At 45.7% G+C, this 20,928-nt stretch overlaps 1 protein-coding gene and 1 non-coding gene across 2 annotated transcripts in view; both read right to left on the bottom strand.

Moving 5' to 3' along the window:
- Positions 1-20,928, bottom strand: part of LOC137912644 (rho guanine nucleotide exchange factor 17-like) — a 37,832-nt gene that overhangs the window by 7,090 nt on the left and 9,814 nt on the right. The window contains exons 2-3 of the mRNA XM_068756779.1: positions 3,802-3,879; positions 1,244-1,426 (exon numbers count right to left, since the gene is read on the bottom strand). Coding sequence (XP_068612880.1) covers positions 1,244-1,426; positions 3,802-3,879 — 261 coding nt within the window. The remainder of the gene's footprint in view (positions 1-1,243; positions 1,427-3,801; positions 3,880-20,928) is intronic.
- Positions 155-227, bottom strand: trnam-cau (transfer RNA methionine (anticodon CAU)). The gene has a single exon. It is a non-coding gene; the product is annotated as a tRNA-Met (tRNA).

The raw sequence follows: 20,928 nt of genomic DNA, 5'->3' as shown, positions 1-20,928 counted from the left end.
TAGTTGCTTTCCATGAAAAAGATAAAGATTCCAGTAGAGTATATATTTACTCTTCAATGTTTACTTCCTGCATTAACACAATACCGTTTCTCAACTTTGGAGGCAACAAAGCTTCGAATTCACAGTCCGCTGTAAAACAGAGCAACAAAACATCTGCCCCGTGTGAGGCTCGAACTCACGACCTTCAGATTATGAGACTGACGCGCTGCCTACTGCGCCAACGAGGCCCGAAATAATCGCGGGCCGTTGCAGCTTTAAGAGCTTCAGCTGGACAGCGGGGGGGGGGGGGGGGGGGAGTGCATGGAGGAGTGGGGGGAGGAGGCGCATTGCGACTCTTGCGAGCAGAGCCGAGGATCTGCAGCAGCATTATTAACCAACCAGACTTATAATATAATAATTGCTTTGGCATTTCTCACAGGTATGCAAACTTGTAAAATCAGGTAATTTAATCATTTGCATATTTTCCCCGTCGCATTTCTTCCACTTTCCTGCATTTTCCACATTGTGGCGTCTCCAGTGAGGGGCTTGTGAAACAGTTTCATTCATGCTGTGAGGGTCTGAGAATAAGAACAATAACATTAACATAGCAAGAGAGTGAGTTTTTACCCCCCCCCCCCCCCCACACTCAACAACAAACAAAGCCTGTCGCCACACAGAAGTCTGGTCGAGAGAAGAAGGGGGAAAATGGATCCGTGCTTTTTCCAAAAAGAATTTTTAACTCAGTGTTTGCTCAAAGTCTTCGTAAAAACAGCCTGAAGGAAAAACGTCCTGACTGGAACCTGACATTTATCCCAACACGGATGTTTTAGAGGACTGTTTTTCAAAGCCTACTTTTAGAGGCACCCGTGGGTCATGGGAAGTTTTAAATGGGCCATCAAGAGGTCAGCGAGAAAACAAAATATTAAAGGACTATTTCCAACTATAGACCGTCTCATAATAAAATCGCTTCCCTCCAGCCTGCTGGCAATACTTCTTTTTAAGGGCTGGTAATTATTCCAAGCGCCGTTCTGCAGTGAAGAACAATTTATCATTACCCAATTATGAAAAAGGCATTTTGGAAACAAAGTCAACTAATTTCTAATGAAATGGAAATAAAAACTTTACTTGATTTGAAAGGATAAGTTATTAAATTTTGAATGGATGACCTCCCAAAGTCAAAAGCAGTTGTTTCTGACCCCTGACCTTCCCCCTCTATTACCAAATATAGCTGGAGAGGACAGATTACATCGCCGTCTCTACTTACTGATTGGATAAGGATGTGTCCAACGGTCTGTCTGTCGTGCCATTGGCTGACGCAGCCGGCAACTTGTTCCAGGAATTGCTCGTGGTGCTCCAGGATCTCCGGGATCTGGAAGAACATCTCGTCCACCAGCAGAGGGTCCACTATGGGGGCGCTGTCTGGCTGTTTGAGAGGACGCAGGTAGCCCTAAGGGAACGAGTCACACTTAAGTTTATTTTTATTCACGCCAGTGGGTTGGTTGGATTTTCAGCAGGATAACACAATAGCTGCTGAACGGACTTCCATGGAACTCGGTGGAAAGATGTGCCTTGGGCCAGAGGACACCCCGTTGGAATGTTGTGGACTTGGATAAAAAGCTACATCTGTTGCACCTTGGTGAACTCGTGCACGCTAGTGCTTTCTAGTAATGCTGCATTTACGCAGCATCTGCAGGAAGGCTTTCTGTAATTACTCCCAGACGGGGACTCCAATTATCGGTTGGTTACAGTTAGTTAGCGGATAAATTACCGTAATTTTGTCAAATGGATTGGATGAGCATGTTTGGTGATTAAGTAAGCCCAGATGCAGAGCGCTGGCGCAGCTTTGTTTCACTTGGCAATCATCTTTCATGTTGTGATTGGATTTTAGTGTCAGACACTTAGTGCTGTTCTGTGTTGGAATCGGCATCGGATGCTCACGTACTGAACAGAAGAAGCAACAAGCTGCTGCAGAACAATTTAGTCTGCATTTGATTACATGGTCCTTTATCTTTCTTATCCTCTTCTCCAAGATTCCTGTCCCCAATCTTTCTCAAGGTTACGACACACGTACAATGAAATACTGTTGTGTAGCTTTACAGTAGTCATCATCAGCGTCTCAATGTGAATGACACACACACACACACATACACACACAAAAGCAATCCAATGAAGCTAGGATGATGGAAATGGACCTTGAAAATGGACCCAAGCAGACGTGACCCCGGGGCTGCAGAAGCAGTAAAGTCCAGTGTGCTGTGAGAAGCTCGCCGGACTTCATGAGGCGTTTGATGACCAATCAACTGATTCAGAACGGTGCGACACAGAGCAACGGTGATTCACCTTTTTCTATCTTCAACAAATACTTGTGTGCAATGCAAAATGTGAGAAGTCATGAGCTTTAATAATAATAATAATAATAATATTAATACTAGAAAAGCACTCAGAGCGCAGACCAAGCAGCTCATTCCCCTCATAATTAGATTTAAACCGTCCACATGTTGATTTGTATCATCACCAAAAGGTTCTAAATTGTTCTTGGTATCTTTATACACCAACCATGAAAAGCAAAATTGAATCAGCGTTGAACTGATTTTTGAATCCTTAAATGGGGTTTTCAATGTTAAGATTTGATATACTTTCCTGACCTCATTCTGGATCCGATCCGGATGAAATTCGGTGATGCGATAGAGGCTCCCACCCTACATGACTGCGTCAAATTCAATATGCTTAATAATCAACCAAGATATTGAGGTACAAATTTTGAAGCGCCATTGTCTGCAATGTTAATGAAAATTTCAAAGTGATCCAGAATCCATTAGGCTCTCTTCTGGATCATCAGTTCTGATGCTAAACAAACCAACACCGGCAAAAACATAACCTCCTCCTAATACTAATAATTACAACAACCCTTCTCTGTAGGTGCACAACTAGTGTCGTACAACTCTGGACGTTCACATCCGGCTAAGACAACCTCGTCCTCCATTACCACATCAGTGTCGCTCCGTTGCATCATCGATTGCATCATCGAGTCTACTTGTGGCTCATTGCAACATACGAAGAAAAAAAACTTGCTTCAAGGTCTGTGTGAGAAAGTGTTCATTTAAAACATGAACGTCGCTCCCTCGGATGAAACACATCTTTGAACAACCTCCGCTGTAGTCACTGTGGTAACACTTTCACTGCGTCACCATGGGAACACTGCCCGGGATTATTCACTTTATGCCCCCCCCCCCCACACACACACACACACACTAGGGGAAGCACAGAAAATCCAGTGTGTATAAAAACAAAAACCGCCACACTCATTTCACAAAAAATGGCACACACACTGTTCGCCCACACATAGCTGGTGACAGGTTATACAACAGAGCGCTCATCGGTAGGGGCGGAAAGTGTGTGTCAACGTGACAGACAGGGATATGGGGGGAGATTTGGGTGAAAGGTCAGCTAGCTGTTGGAATAGAAGATCGGTCTGAGACGGGGTGAGGTCGTGTGAGAGTGTGTGTGTGTGTGTGTGTGTCGGAGGAGAATGCTGAGGATGGCGGAAAAAAGGGGTAGGAAGATTAACCTGACAGGATCAATGAGAATAACTGGATTACACGACGCTGTGTTTACCTACATGTGTTATTCATGCTCAGCAATGGGTGAATCCACAATGGTGAGTTTGATTCTCTGTGTGTGTGTGTGGGGGGGGGGGGGGTGACATAACACGCAGTGTTTGTTAGTGGACCCTACTCATTAGAGCCGAGAGGTCAGAAGTGTGTGTGTGTTTTGTTTTAACACAGAAAATAAATAAACTCCGTTCCTGTCTGTGTGTGTTACCTGAATGAGAGTGCGTAATGATTCCACGTAGGACTGCTCCGTATCCAAGAGGGTCATCATCACATGCTTCCTCATATCCTGCAAAGACAAGGAAAGAAGTTTGGCATCCCTGCATTCAGATTTATCTCACGTGTTCCCCCCCCCCCCCCACCCCCCACACACACACACAGTCCTCGCTTCCTGTACGCTTTACTCTAAAGCTGTGCATTTAAAACAAGGTTTTAAAGCAAAATTTTAATTGGAAACATTCGTTTGTTCAGGCTTCGTCTGCAGTCCTTTTCAAGGGATTTAGCATCCGACCAGCATCCGACCAGCATCCAATCACCCGCTGCTGTGGTGCCAACTTCGCTTTAAGGAATTAGATTCAAGACGCTGTAAAAACTTTATAGCAATCTCGCGGTCTACTTGGCGAGAACAGTCAAATCGTTTCGTCCGAGACCAGATGGAAAAGACGTATTCCCGTTATTTGACTTGTAAAACCTCCGTGTTCTGTCACTGAGAGACTCAACTGGCAGCTTTACATGCATAACTTCATACAACTCCTACATGCTGCACATGAATTCAACACAAATGAATAAAGTCTTGGGTAAAATGTGAATAAGATCTTTGCTATACCCCGTGTGTTGCTTGAGGAAGGGCAACCTTCAGGGTTAAACGTTTCAATAGCCGCAGTCGTGATTCCCTATTCATTGTATCTCATGGCTGCTTTACTGGGATGTATAATAAAGGTAAAGTGAAAGCCTTGAGGGGAAACAAAAGAAACACAGAGAGTCAGCCTGGTTCTACGGATGACATCAGTTATACTCTTTAATCCAATTTTCTGACCTCAAAATAAAAAAAAGAAAAGCATTTTGACTAAGTATGGAAATGTCCTCTAATGATGATGTTAAGACAAGATTCCCAGCAGTCTAGTAAAGCAAGTTAACGACCCAGTGGGATGGAGAGAGGGCGTTTTTCTGAACCTTAACATAACCCTAATCAAGAACATTAGCAACCTTTACGTGGTTATTTTGGACCGTAGACACGGTGACGCATGGCGTCTTTAAAAACAGTCAGCGGTCTGTGCAATTTTCCAGGTTGATTTTTCACCTAATGGATCTTTTACAACACCACCTACAAGAAAAAGGCCGGATTAGAGGTCACGGAGGCCAGCAAGGAAATAGAGGTAAAAAAAAAGACTCATCACTAGTTCAACACATAAATACACAAACAAATTCACACCAACGATCAATTTAGTCACTAATTATAATTACAACGTAATCAAGTTTGCTGTGTCACCGTTTTGTGCTGACATCAGTGGAGATCGAACGGCGGCAAATTGACATTATATTAGCAAAGCAAAGCCGGCAGGACAGGAACGGAAGGGTTTGATTTACCAGACATGTCATTTTGGCCATTTGTTAAAACTACAAGGACATGAACACAAACAGCAAACAGACAACAGGGGCAGGTCTGTGTATCTTTGTTAGATACCCTCCCGAGTACAAAGGTGCCTTATAAATAACTGAAACAATGACTTCCCAGAAAGACTATCTTTAGTGTCTGGCTCCTGAAGAGGTCCCAGGGCGCTGTGGGGTAGATTTGACATCTACATCATGATTAAAGATTAATTAACAGAATGAACTCTAAGAAGACGTGAATAATTTAGATGGAATACATTTGAATCTGGCCTTGGAAGAATGGAATGGACCCCTCCGATAATTATTATTTTTTATCTTATGAATGAAATCATTTTGCCAAACTAATCACTGTTGGACCCCAGGGCTACACCCACAAACTGCCTGTTTTTGTAGCCATTAGCCCCACAAAAACCTTTTATATACAAGTACTGAGAGAAATTATTCTTCTATTGCTCATTATTATAAATACTTATCACACCTACCCACAGTGCAGTGTTGCATGTACTTGGCTCTGCAGTAGTACGGTCTAAGAAATACTACATCAGATGGTCAGATTATTCCTTGTTCCCTCTGCATTATTAATGTGTGGTGTAGAGCGGATACACACACACACACACACACACACAGCTGGCTCTGCATGCATGAATGTTTCCTCCTAATGAATGTTTCCTCCTAATTAATGTTGCCTCTTCATCCTCATTATCGTGATCAAAATTAATGAACGTACATCAACACACTTTCTTGTGACGAACCGATTTGTAAATTATCTGAGGAAAACAAGCATCTACTGTTTTGATTTTACTCCAGGTGGTTTAGCACATTCTAGGATCATTGGAAAAGCTTCGCAATCAGGAACGACTCAGGGCCGAGCTCATTCAAAGGATAAACGGTCGGAGGAAAAGGACGGATGGATGCTTGTGTTTTATCTCCCTAACGAGCCACCGATACGTCAGAGCTGCACGTCTCGAGTAAACCGCTCCAGATTTGTAATCTCATATCTTTGATCCACTTAGTGACCCACATTCTCAGGAATGATGCAGCCTCAGGCGCAAGAATGTGTTTGTGTCACCGAATAAACTCAAAACAACCAGCTGAGACACATAAATGTGAAATTTAAGACGACATGAATAATCGTTCATGCCCGCTGAAAAAAAAAAAATTGTAGTCCTTGGATCAAAGTCCAGAATGCTACATTTATATATATATAAATGTATTGCACTTTGTGCACATGCAAGTATCACACATCCCCATGGTCATTTTTTTAAATCTTTCAAAAATGTTCTCATTAGGATTGCCTGGTAGCCATGGTTACAGCCCATGAACTGAAGGAGGAGAGGCGGCTCACTGGATATCGGTCCGTCAGCTAAAACACCAGAGGAGATCCAAGTGTGTGAAAGACAGAAATGTCTGCCCAAGTGTGTGTGTGTGTGTGTGTGTGCACAGAGTGCCCTCGTATCCTGGTGTGTGTTTTGGTGCCGGGTGATGATGCTGTGGCCACAGGAGGTCCGTGGGAGTTATTCCTCACAACTGCATCCATGCATGGAGCAAAAACCGTAAAGCCAGCCTCGACGCGCGTCGGGGCAGTTTGTCAAATGTCTGCTTGGCTCGATGTTATTTTAGCTTCACGTATCATTATCCAACTATGGACTGTGTATCTGTCTCTGTTTGCAGCACTATGACTGCAAAACACTCACCTGTTCTTCAGTCCAGAGCAAACACTCTTTTTTTATGTGATAATGTAATACAGGTCGTAATGCTGCTTATTCTTTGGTTGTATAAAAAAAACTATTTTGTAATTATGTTCTCTGTAGTTTTGCATGGCCTCAATTTAAAATTATAGAGCAGCAAAATTAGGGAAAATAAAATTTAATACAAGCCACCCCCCCTCCCCCCACTGTACAATGTCATGCGGTCATTGTCTCACATTGTCTGTGAACAATCTGCAGCTGCTTTTTATTTGGCGCCATCAACTATATAAGGACACTTTCTTACTCTCCGAGCCGAGCGGCCAACAAAAAGACGGGAGCGCCGCTGTGCGTGCGTCACTTGCAGCTTCCTACAGCATGCGGGTGAATAGCGACATTGCTTTTCTGTGGCGCTCATTTCCACTGGTTTGGTAGAAGTTGGGCTCTTTGTCCAAAGGATTTTGCATCTCATTATCATTCTCATGATAATAATGTTAATGTTTGAGCCCATGAAAAAAACAAATGTTTTATCTATGGTAAAAATGTATTCTGTGCTAATTCTCAACGTATCCATCGTGTTTGCTGGAGATGAGCGACATAAACGCACATCCTCATCTCATCAATGCCGTCACGCTTCTCCTCCCTCCCCCTCCCCACAGCGAGGACCGACTCCCCTGGCAACAGCCTGGCGGAAGCAGCAACAGGCTGAGCCCGAGGAGAAAGCGCCCTCATCCCTTCTTCTATTCATCCAATGGCCTCTGCAAAAACATCCACATGTTTTCTCATCATTCTTCGCAACTTCTTCTTCTACATTTCAGCGAGTTAACATTATAAAGAACATGTCTGCATTTATTTTTGCTCCCTAATTGTCATTTCTATTCCAAGTACTCCTCTGATCTACTGTATAGTGTTTCAGACGCTCACTATCGATCCACCTCATCATCGTCTCTTCCGTTCCTTTCCTCGCCAAACTCCCTTCAATCAGTTTATTTACGTTTTGAAAAAAAAAAAGACCGACTATAATCCGTTGATTTATAATAAATAAATAAAAGTTTGTAAGAATTTTGCAGATTGACAGATGGGACATGGCAAACGTTTTCAAGAGCTTAATTAGCTCCCTACATGGAAAAACAACCGACTCCCTTATGATTTGTGCAGCAGAGACATGCCACCCCTGCCTCTACATAAACGCATCTCCCGCAGGCTTGGCCTGGATCAACAGATTAACAGAACTAAACTGTCTACACTGCAGCATCTGTTGCGCTTGCGTGGATGCCATTCAAAGCATGTTTGTTGATTTCACTTCCACTAAAACATGCACAAAGCAGGAACCTCTGGGAGGTCGTCGGCGCGGATGGAGAGCGACCCGACAGAGGGTTTGTGACGGTACTGTTTGTAGCTCTGCTCTAATTCAATCAGAGAGATATTATCCAAGGACGACAGACAGAAAAGGAAGAATCAAGAGAGAAGAGAAAACGCTCGTCTACCTCTCCATTGGGGCTTCCGGCGAAATGTCCGTTCCCATTCAAATTTCCGCCGGAGTTCCCATTTCTGTTGTGATCCACTTCTCCCTCTCCTCCGCCGCCTTCGTCTCCCCCATTCTCATTCATTTCCTCCAGAGCGATGCTGAACTGGGCCAGGGTTCGAACCATCTGAAGCATGCGGAACGGTCCGTGTGCCAGAACGCACTCTGGCACAGAGACACGCCAAACGTGCCGTTTGTTTATCACACAAACAGCATCTTCATGTCCGCAGAGCAACAACAAGCACGAGATGAACGCCTCAGGGTTGCAGGAATCGACACCTTCCCTCTTAGTCGCAGCAGAAAATAACCACCTTCATCCCAGTTGGTTTTCCTCGTCTCTTCTGCCGGGGGAAAATATCAATAATTCAGTCCCTTTAGAAAGAAACCTTCCCCAAAAATACAGCCTGACGTCTTCACTATGTGTGAAAGTGTGCGCCTTGTGGGAAGCGGGCTCGGATGCACGGCGTGTGTCACTCCATGTGTGTCACTCCACACGCACCGTTCTGCAAGAGGAGACGGAGGACACTTCAGCATCTCTGCGCTCTCATCTGTTTGCACTGCGTGGATGATGTAGGCGAGATCGTCGCGCATGTGGAGGTGTGCGATTGGAGATGAAGAGAGTGTGTGTGTGTGTGTGTGTGTGTGGGAAGGTCGACGGCTTGTGTGTCACAGCCCTCCCCCTTCCAGAACGTGTAGAGAGAGACAGCAGGCAGGAGAGACAGACGGAACAATCCCTGCCATTCCTAATCGACTGAGGGATGACGAGGAGGAAGGTGACAGCTGACCGTTCGTCTCCCCAAGAGACAGTTAAATGTCCCGCTGAGACATACAGATCTGCATTTCTGCCTCTTCTACTTCTATGCAAGGCAGCAGCCCACAGATAACCATGACAACAGTGAGGAACACACACACACACACACACTGGAGAAAAGAAAAGTCATGTGACCATCATATGAAGATGCCAGAACGATAAGGTGCATGTGTAGAAAAGAAGTTAAAAAAGTCAGAAATCATTACTAGTGTTGAGCCCCAATAAGTAACGAGCCGTTTGAAATCAAGCAGCTCAGTCCAGATTATTTCGCCGCAGTCGGTTTAGCGACTCGCTGAAGTGTGTTGCGTCTTTTTGAAGTTGTAGTTTAGCGGTTCTGTGAGGTGCCTTTGTCTTTGTCATTCATCAGAAGTCTTTCTCTCCAACAGAGATCGGATGGCGACGACAGAAAAAAGGTCACAAAAGGACATTTAAAGGTCAAATTCAGCTGGAAATTGGCCTTTAATCCTTGTTTGCCGCAGAAACAATAGATGGTGACAGATGACAATCTGTAAAGCATGTTCAGATTAGGGAGTATATTCCTGGTTCTTGTGGCATGGATGGATTCTTTGTGTGTGTGTGTTTTACATGAAGGGAATATCATAGTAACCGCTAACCATCAAAATCTAAATTCCTCGGTTTGATAATGAATGGGTAAATGTTTCCTTCTTTCTTCATCTCCGTGTTTTCATCATTCCTAATCCTCTCACCACACAGACACTCGTGCCAAAACCGCTAATTCTTCCTTTTTTTATGTTAATATATATTTGGTTGTTTTTCAAAAACTATCCGACACAACTGCCTTCTGCACCGCACTCAAATGCACAAACACAACAACAACAACAGTCCAAATAGAAGCCCTCCTGCCGTCTGTTCTTATTTTATGTGGAAAGAAGGAGCGATGTGACAGAGCGGGAAGCTACCGGTACTCTTTTTGCTATTTGTCAGAAAGAACATTTAATTACTGCTTTTCTTGTCGTGTTTGACTTTGTCCTGACAGCAGCACACGGGTCACACTCATCTGAGCGGTTACATCATCGGCCACAGCATCTCGTTTCCACAGAATTTCCAGAGCGCTCACATCCTCAGCATTTCCTGTTTAGGTTGGGACTAATGCAGTTGCGAGGAAGTAGTGAAGGAAAGAAAAGCCATAAGAGCTCTTCCTGAATGAGTTAGAGCTGACCCAGATTTCCAAGTATTGTGCAATTACACACACACACACACACTTGCTCTAACCACATAGTCAACTGGAGATCTCTGCCTGTGAATCGGGGTGCTGTCGGAAGAAAATCTATCAAGTTCTATTTTTTATTTTTTTTATCCTTTTGGACGTAAAATCAACTGAAATCAGTACAAAGGCAGAATATTTAAACGTCAGCTGCACCAACGGCCTGATCCTGGTCATGCTGCCCCGGCCGTAACATTCTGGCAGATGTCATTTTCACCCCAATTGCTGTACCTTTTTACGGCAGTCGTTAGTTTAAAAAGGGAGCAGTCATTTGACATGAGTGGGTTAAAGGCTTTGTGGCTTTTTCAGAGTTAAGAACACACACAAACATCCGTGCAGAACCTTCTCACACTGGGCCCCTATAGTGTCCCGCATCTTTAAAGACATTCATGTATATTACTACACGGCCTCAGCAACGATATCCAAACCATTGCCTGCTAAAACTTAATTCCTAAATGCAAACTTCGTGTCGTACAGATGTTTGCATGTTTGGAGTTGAGCCATCATTCATGAGAATCCTTCGGCAGCATTCATAAATGCACATGCCAGATTCACGTGGGATGAATTTCCAGCTGTGGTTGAATTAGTCCATTTCCTCCTCATTTGTATTTCAACCCACAGCAAAGTGTGGGGGGGGTTCATGACACCTGTCAACAGACCCGCTGGGGCACAGGTGTTCCTTCGCTTGAGTCACCTGAGTAGGCATGGATGCCTGACTGCACAACCAGAGCGAAACCCGCCTCAGAGCGCACCTGTGCACGCAGTTGTTCCGTCCGTGTGTTTAGGCACCGCAGTAACGGGTTTTATCACGCCGTTCAAGCAGTTGCACAAACACAGAAACTAAAAGATTAAAGGAAGTAGGTTTTATGCACCAATGTCATTTCATTCACACGAATGTGTTTTTTGCGCAGCAGGTGAACGGAGAGCTCAGTCACAGGATCAGACACGGGGACGCCGGGAAGGTCGGAACAGGATAAGAAGAATCTCCTCATAAGTTTCACTGCGTTTTGCTGATTCTCTTCTCTGCTCCTGATAATGTGGTGACCACTGAATAAATGCGGCCTTTCTGCACTGTGGAGAGGGAAAATCAATATATTCACAAAGGCCGTGATGACTGACAGGATGCTTATTCATGCTGAATAGATCTGGGGTTTACTGTTTCTGTGAAGCTGCTCGTGGCACGAGCCTGTCTGAATGTTGGAACAGGGGCAACAAAGACGGTAACGTTGTGAGATGTCCATCGGTAGCAGGTGATAGTATCACGATTGAGACGTTTGCCAAGTTGTGAGGACAGTTTAAGAACATTTCTCAATGCACAGTTGAGAAGAATTTGAAGATCTGTCCATCTACTGTCCATCATAGTGTCAAACGTGGCAGCGCATTAAGAAGGGAAGCAGGAAACCAGAATCTGTGACGGTATGGTTTGCTCCTGCTGGTGGCATGGGTGGCTTCAATATTTACCCAGAAAAAAGAGGCCATGCAACGTATGTTTGTAACAATGTCTACCATCCAGATCATGCCCTGCTTATTTGAGTAAAACAAGGCCAGGACAGATTCTGCAAGTGTGTGCACAAGACTGGCTTGTGCACTCCAGCATATGGTGCCCTCTCTCTCCAAATGCTTGCAAAGTGGCATTAAAAGAAGAGATGATGTAACGCAATTGAAAACGTGACCTTGGTCTTTGAAAAGTGGAAAAAGTGTTGCAGAAATCCTTTATAAAAAAAACAATGGGCTTTCAGATTGAATATTAAATATCTGTTCTTGCCTTTACTTACATTTTACATCCACGTCCCAGATCTTTTTGAAGGAGCAGATAATCACACCTTAAAAGTCTCCACAAGGGGGCAGTAGTCCTACTCATAAATAAATACAGAGATGTTCTTCCTGCCTTTCCCAATAGTTAACTATTTCTGATTGGCTAAGAATTGCCATTGTCACATAAAAGCCACCTGCATCTTAGCACAAGTTAAAATCATCACATAAAACGACTTCATTGCTGATGTTATCAAAGGATTTCAGATCAAACGTTCCAACTTTATTAAGCAAAGTAAACAACACACAGTATCTCACAGAGCAGAAAGTGTATTGTGTTTGTGAGAGAGAATGAACAGGTAATCAGATCTACACTCCAAATACGCCCTTATGGGATGTGTGTGTGTGTGTGTGTGAGAGAGAGAGAGAGAGAGAGAGAGAGAGCAAATGATATGTGTGCTGTGAAAAGAGCCTTTGTCCCTGAGAGGTGAGGCTGAGGCAAGGACATGATTGGTGCTTGGACTAAAATACATGCTCATACACACACACACACACACACACACACATCACATCACCAGGCCAATGCTTCAAAGAAGATTGCAGTTTTAAAAAAGATGCGTAAAAAATATTCATGTCATTCGTTGTAGTTGCTATAAGGATCTGATATAGTTGGTCTTGAAGACTCAGATTCAGTTTTAACAACTTCTAAATGTCGATCGATGCATTTGAAGCCTCAAAAATATAAATATACACAAGACATGTTTCAAGGAACGCCTACGACCGGTAAAACAGTAAACACAAAACTAACTTATAAAAAGAACATCAGATTTTTCCAGGTAAAGAAAAAAATCTTCCACAAAACTTCATCATCAGTCCAAACGGGAGAAGACTTCCGCCCATCTCCTCGACATCCAGGGCCTCTGCATCCTCTGAGTCACATCCACTTCCTGTCCAGCAACCTTTCCCCACAATGCACTGGGGTTCAGAGGCAGCCATCCAGCACAGAGACTCCAATACAACTCCAGAAATTCTCTCTCTCTCGCTCTCTCTCTCTCTCAGAAGAAGGTTTGATCAAAATGTGAAGGCGAAGACCAGTAAGTGAGGAATCCAACATGGTGTCTATTTGTGCTGTTATAATGCTACACATTAGAAAAGTATGAACAATATACCGTGGATTACAATCTCAGATTTTCTCACATTGACTCTTTGTCTATTTACCCCCCCCCCCCCCCCGGCCTTTTCTCTCCATTTCACCTCTTTATCCTTCTTTCCTCGACATTCCTGACCCCTCGCAGCTTTAAATCCTCACATATATGGGGTTTTTTGTTGTTGTGTGTGTGTGTGTGTGTGCGTGCACATAGGTCAGTTGGCTAGCAAAGTTGCAGTAAATGAAGCGTCTTATTGTAGCTTCAAGCAATCCAAACTAAATCTTTCCAGGGGCGTTGCATCAGAAAAACATAGAGCAGCTTTGCAATAATGAACATGAGGAACTCCTGCTGTACCGGCGCGCTGCAGGCGACAAAGAAAGGCAGCCTGGACCGAATCAACGACGCGCTGACAGCAGAGCGACGCAACAATCCACCGAAGCAAAGGCTGATCTCAGCAAAGGGCGGCGAAGAGGTCGAGAAAATGATTGTGGTTTGAAGGCGATGCTGCTTTGACATTCAGACCTTCCTCTGCTTCAGCACAGCTGTGCTGGCTGTGTGTGTGTGTGTGTGTGGGGGGGGGGCATGTTGTCATCACACGTTGGCATGGCAACACAGGATTATTATTAACCTGGGTGGAGTTTCTGTTAATAATCCCATGAGCTGGTTGCAGGCAGGAGGGGGGTTTGTTTCTTTGTCATGGAGTATGAACAGTTTCAAAAAAGATGCAGCGCAAAATGGACGGCGGCCAGCAGAACGGATACAGAAGCTCGACGTGTCCCAAAACCAACGAGCGCCGGATATAAATAACTTATCTAGTCACAAACTGCAGCAGCAACAAACGTTCCCAAGCCGCATTCAGCGCGAGCGTCATCTGGAAACGCTTCACGCCATCTCCCTCTGCGCTCGCAGCGGTTTCCCGTTATGTCCTGCGTGTATCTGACGCACGGTCGTGTGTTTGGTTGTGTCGCGTGCATTTGCGCCGTCTGTCTTAAATTCTGAACATGTGCTGCCAAACGGACGCAGGTTTCTTGCGCTTTGCATGTTTGACGTTGTCTGATTGGGCTTGCGATTTATTGTCCTCATTGGATTAAAGGCAGGTAAAGTAAATGCAAAAACGTCCTCTGGGAGACAGAATCCAGGGTTTCCTTCAGGACGCTGGGGTTTTTTCTGGGAGACTCTCTCCGTCTCGATGCTTCTCCTGTTGCTCTTTGTCTGAGGCCTCGCACAACAAATCACAGCTCGAACCCCGCACATCTGGAGGCTTTGCAGCACAGCGGCTGTGGGAGAACGCAGCGATTGAAGGAGCTCACGTGGATTTCCTGGGCTACTTCAGGAACTCAGCCCTTTCATAAAGCTGCTCCCCCAAATTGTTTTTTTTTTTCCACTCGTGTGGCTCCTGTGCGACGACAGACCGATGAGAGGAAAGAGGAAGCAGAGAAGGAAAGAGAGGCGATAAAAGCAGGGAGATCAAACCGTTATTGGCTCGTCAGTTGCTACGTAACGCTGGTTACCACAGAAACATCTCGATGGAGAAAAAAAAAAAGCCAACGCAGTGGAGGAAAAGGACAAATACATACATCCCCCCCCCCCCCCCCTCTGCTTCCCAAACGCAGTAATAACATCTGGAACCATCTCGGTTCCGGTCTAGGCCGTAGAAGCATTGGAGTAACGTCGAGGTGACCGAATGATTAATGTGGTTCGTTAATGAGGTGATTAAACACGAGGACCGCGTGTAGCCAAGACACTTCTCTTCTTCATGCTCGTCTTCCCCGTGAACGGAGGAGGAACCTTCCACAAGTCCCAGTGGGACAGAGCTAAAAAAGGGAAAAGTGTTCTTAATCTCAGCCACGCACACACGCACACACACACGCACACACGCACACACACATACATGAACACACACGCACACTCATGTTCTCCATCAGCTTTGCTTTACACTTGAACTTCCCCGTCAGCGTCACACTGCTGGACCATCTCACTTATAAACGAATCTGACACAGATCATCAAAGCTAAAGTAAAAGACGACACGACCTCGTACGACCGATGATTCACGTCAGCAGCCGAGATGTCCAACTCACGGGTCAAGCCGGACCGCGGGAGACACACGATGAACTGTCGAATAAACCGAGGCGCCTGCAGGGCTGAGATGAGAGAAAACTATTTGAAGCATGATGTGTCTGCAGAAAAAAGAAAACCTTCAATAAGCACAAAGTGTGAGCGGACAGCCAGAGAGAAAATAATGGCCTGTGTCACAACTTATCAGCGGCGGTGGAAGAGCTCCTTTGTTTGCTGATACTCGAGATTAAAACCAACTTGTTTCCTAATGGCCTCCGGTTCCTCCGAACCGAGTGTTTGGACTGGGCTAATATGAACGCTCTATTTGCACTCGGGCTGAGAGCAGGGAGACGTTTAGTTCATGTGTACTCATGAGTGAACCTGGAGAGAGAGCCCCAAAGACCCGGGTGGAAGGGTGGAAGTGGAGGGATAAGAGGGCAAACTGAAACGGAAGATATTAACATGAATGAAGAAAGAGACGGCTGCCAATGAACTCTGGGATAGCAGGAGAAAGAGAGAGAGAGAGAGAGGAAAAGAGGCGCAGGTGCCAAGATTCCCTCTCGCTCTCTCCTTATATGGCAGTGTTGTGTGTGTGTGTGTGTGTGTGTGTGTGTGTGATATGGGCTCAGTCCCAGTGTTGCTCTCAGACGCCGTCGATTAGATCAGACCGGTCCAAACCAAAGGGTCCAGAGCCGCTGCCAGCGAACGTCCACTGGATAAAAACACACGAGTTAACACAAGTGTGAGCGACACACAAGTTGATTTCATAAAGCAAAAACTCTATTGAAGCCTCTTCGGGAACATAGAAGAGGAGCTCTGAGAGGGAGGTGAAAAGTGAGAAGGAAGCGAGAAGAGAATATGAGAAGGAGAAGGTGCGATTAGGTCACGACCAGACCGTCGATGGCCACGGCTCGCCGGTGGGGACAAAAATAACCCCTAAGCCTCAGGATGGAAGGAATCATAAGGAGACAGAATCCTCGCATTCTTTCTGTTCCTCCCTCTCTCTCTCTTTTTTTTTTTTATTTCATCTTTCCCTCCCTCCTCGCTGCACCGGTATGCTTCCCAGAACATTCTGGCCTGGGTCCAAATGGCTGGAATGCAGGATCCATCCACACACAGAGCGCAAGGAGGAATGAGCCGTATATGTAAATAGACACATTAGTGCAGTGGCCCCCAACCACCGGGCCGCGGCCCCGGTACCGGTCCGTGAGGCATTTGTTACCGGGCCGCACAGAAAGAATAACTAATGTATACAATTTCCGTTGTATCGATTATTCGCGTCTAAAAGTTGTTTTATTTTGAAAAACGAGCGGATTTTCTCCAACGTAAGATTCGAGAGGCAATGAAGGGTTAATTTGTCCCCTCTGGGCTACTGTAGAAAAATGGGGATGCATCATGGCTCACTCTGTGGACAGGGGCAGACTCTAAGGTCACAAAGACAAAAATATTAGTAGTTTTAGATGAGATGAGATGATGCAGACGTTATTTACTTCACAGCCTCTGTGAAGGCTACAGTTTCAGCCCCCCCCCCCACCCCCCCCCCACCTCCTCATCCTCCTCCTCTCATCTCCTCTCATACCAAATTCCTGCCGCTTCCACTTATCTTGGCATTTTCTTTCCCTTCTCATCATGTTTGTCCTATCTGCCATGGAGAGACGGAGAAAGGGGATGAAGGGTTGGGGGGGGGGGGCTTGTTTTTCCGGAGAGGACAACATTCCCAAGCCTGTATCATTCCTCTTTCTATGAATAGAACATGAACGCAGAGGCAAACACACACACACACACACACACACACACACACACAAATCCGACCCAAAGACAAGCTCTTTGATCGCTATGGTTACTGCGGAAAACACAAGTCTCACATGTTCGTGTCTTTACGCAGCTGCTTGCATGTTGTGAACTACGACTTCCCATAAGATGACAGAGAGGAACATGAAAGGGTTTCAGCGTGATTCACGCTGAGCCGAGCCTCGGCTCCGCTTCCCTTCATCCCCGTCGTTCATTATCAGCATTAACTCCGGCCTCTGATTTATTTGGACCATTTGGCTTACACATGTCGACAGCTTCACGCCGACAGTCGACTCAAATGAGTTCCCAGTTCACCAGTTCGCTGGCAGAGACGCCCAAAAAGGTCGGCGTGCCGGCCTGAAGCCTCGCTCCTCCTCTGCTGCCAAGGATCCTTCTCTCAACTTCAGCCTGTCATTAGGGAGATAAGACGCTGTCGTGTAAACTTGCTGCTAACTGGCTGATGGGTTCAGCTGCGGTGCGAGTCCTGGACGCTATAGGCATCGAGGAACGCTTTTCAGCGGATTTATGGTGCGTGACTAAAAGAACCGATCGATCACAGCCAGGAGCAACAGTCTCTGATAAATCCAGGCAGCTGCAGATGAAACCTGAAGGTGCTTTTTAACATCGACAGATCACGATGATGATGATGATGATGATAAACAAAGAGAAGACGCAGCGCTTTCACTTCCAGACAGCCGTCAACACAATGTTGACGGCCCTAACACGACCTGCGGGAGGGAAATGTTTAGCGTTAAATGTGAAGCGTGAAAAGCATAACTCCTGCTCGAGCATTGATTTGATCGGAAAACCACTGATTCCTGTGCACAATTAGGACAGTAATAACAACTACCGGTATTCTCTCACGACATGCAAGATCGGGATCTGACGTCCTCCTCAGAGCGGTGGAAAACCAAAACGGAAACAAAAAAAAACAGTTTACAGTTCTATTCTTTGAAAATTCTCACGATCTATTTAGAGGTTATTAAAAGAGGCAGATTATGTGTATTTATTCAGTCATCAGATTCATGTCGGATTACATCTTTACAGTGCGGTCTGTAATCTCTCATGCCGTGTTAAATCATCACACACAGTTTAAATTATGGTGAGAAAGAACTGAACGTGACGTAAGAATGACGAGGGTCTGTATTTAGAATTGGCCAGGGAGCAAGAAATGCACCCCTCAATGAAGTAAATGTGGCCCTGCGATGAGCTGGCGTCTCATCCAGGGTTTACCCCCGACCTTTCGCCCATAGGGGTCGAAACCGGAACCTTCTTGCTGTGATTCAACAGCTCCACCCACTGCGCCACCATGCCACCCTGAAGTAGAAGTCAAATATGCATTATTCAAACATTTGGATACATTTCCGCATCAGAAATCAAAACCACAGAAGAAACCACAGAAGAAGAAGAAATGGGTTAGTGCTTCACAAATCCCTGCATTGTTGCGGCTGCAGCTGAAATAGAGCGCAGGAACGTTTCAGAGAAAACTTCTAATAAAGATGTGTTTACATCTACAATGTCTTTCCAGACATACACAAGCAAACCTATGCACGCCATACCCAAACACACACACACACACACACAGAGAGAGAGAGAGACAGAGAGAGAGAGAGAGACTTTTATGGCTGTTCATTGAGTCAATAAGATCCAGATGTGAGCACAGTTGGATAAGAGGTAAAAATAGAAGGAAAGAGGTGAGGAGGACAAAAAGAGAAGGATAGGGACACGGCCAGAAAGAAAGAGATAGATGGGGGGGGGGGGGGGGGGGGGGGAGTTGGGACAGACAGAGAAGGCTGACGCACCGATGCGACATGCCTGTTTCATTTTTCCTTCCTTCCTCTCTTCTCTCAAACACAAACTCTGACCTCTCTGATGTCACCGCATTCCTTCGGCCACCTGCATGCACACACAACCGTCCCTCATGCACACACTCACACACTGCCAAAAAGAAGACCCAAAAAAAGTTTGTCCTCCCACGTAGGGAGGACAAACATCTTCGTCGTGCATCCTAAATGTCAGCTGCTGTAGGAAGCGTTCTGGACTTCCCAAGCAGCGGAGCTCATGCGCTCTGTTCTGTCATAACTCTGTGAAGCACATTAAAGGCGTGTGTGACTGTGTGTGTGTGTGTGTGTGCGTGTGATAGTCCAAAATGCCCCCCCCCCCCAAACCCACTTCCCTGCCCTGCCCTCTCAATGAAGACAATTATGGTTCCTGCAAGGAGAACGCAGAAGATTTAGCTCCTTAAAAGGCAGGATCTGTGTTATTTTCACCGCTGCACACGTTTTTCAAATTAAAGTCAATACCACGGCTTCCTCAAACATAAAGAATATATTTATATATATATTTTTTCCCTTCTGTTGAGGTCATTTATTATCTTCACGCCACTTTGTCTCTGGTGGGAAGCGGACAGCGACAGGATGGCAACGACACAGAGCGAGTTCACTTTCGACGGAGTGATTGGGATTGATGAACATTATTATTAGACAGACAGAATTAACCGTAACCCGGTGAGCGGCGAGGCAGCGGGGCGGGATCGGTCGTCAAGCTTTGATGATGTAGCAGCTAGCAATAGCTAGTCAGGAAATGTAAATGTCTCCAAACCGGCGGAGACAACAGGATGTCGATTGTGCTGCGTATTATGTTGCCAGTGTTCTCTCTAAAAATCACACGATGGGGCAGAGCAGTGGGACGAAGGGGGGGGGGGTGGGTGTTGCACCGCCGACCTTCTCGCCTGCTTCATCATCTCTAATCTGCCGATCTGGCCAATCCACCGCCGCGTCTGTCAGCCCCTACTTTTCTGTCATTCCGTCCAATACAGGCACGCACGCTTTCTCGATTGAAGTATCGCAAACATATTTCCAGAACGACTCACAGTTTTGTGGGAGACTCTTATTATTTTGGTCTTGCACACGCGAGTCTAATAAAGATTAATAATTCAGAATATCTAAAGCAGCATAATAAGAGGCCTCGCTGGACCCCCATGTATTATGCATCGTGCTAATTAGAACTGCTCCTCATTCGGCTCCCCAGACGGTGTTCCGCTGCTCCTCAGACATCGGTTAAACGCACGGTAAGAATTTCCCTCGAGGACAATAAAATCATATCATAACTTCATCTCAAAACAAAAGCAGGCTCATTCATAATCGATGGCACTCCCCAAAACGCTCCTCAGACTGGCCTTGACAATCAAGGCGGCAACATGCTTTACCCATTCATCTCTGGTTTTCACACAGATGGGACCACCCGCTTCAGACAGTGTAATATGGAATGCATCTGGTAATAATATAATCAATCAACCTGCCTGGGAGGCTGCTTTGTCCTTAACTCCTCCCGTCTCTCCTCTCCCATCGTCCTCCTCCTCTCCCTGCGCCTTTATCCGAGATCCCACCAGCCACTCAGGAGCAACGCTCCGACACCTCCACTTCTCCATTCCCGCTTTGACGAGAGTTCCTCGACTGGCAGCTAGAGCATGATCCAAAGCGGCGAACTGATGCCATAAGATGGGAAGCGAAGAGGGCGAGAGGAAGACGAGGCCAGAGGGGGACGAGGGTAGAGGCTGGCAGTGCTTTTCTACCGTCATGTTTCTCAGGATGACAAAAGATGAGTGAAACCCTAAGACTGAACGCCCGAGTCGACCCACAGTCAGAACAAAGCCTGGACCTGTGTGTGTGTGTCCGACCACGCTATAAGCTATGCAACGCTACGTGTGCAGGACATACAGTCGCACCATTGTC

The sequence above is a fragment of the Brachionichthys hirsutus genome, unplaced genomic scaffold (assembly GCF_040956055.1).
Source record: "Brachionichthys hirsutus isolate HB-005 unplaced genomic scaffold, CSIRO-AGI_Bhir_v1 contig_769, whole genome shotgun sequence".
NCBI classification, from domain to species: Eukaryota; Metazoa; Chordata; class Actinopteri; order Lophiiformes; family Brachionichthyidae; genus Brachionichthys; species Brachionichthys hirsutus.
The sequence above is the reverse complement of the archived record's forward strand: the minus strand, read 5'-3'. Positions and strand labels throughout refer to the sequence as shown.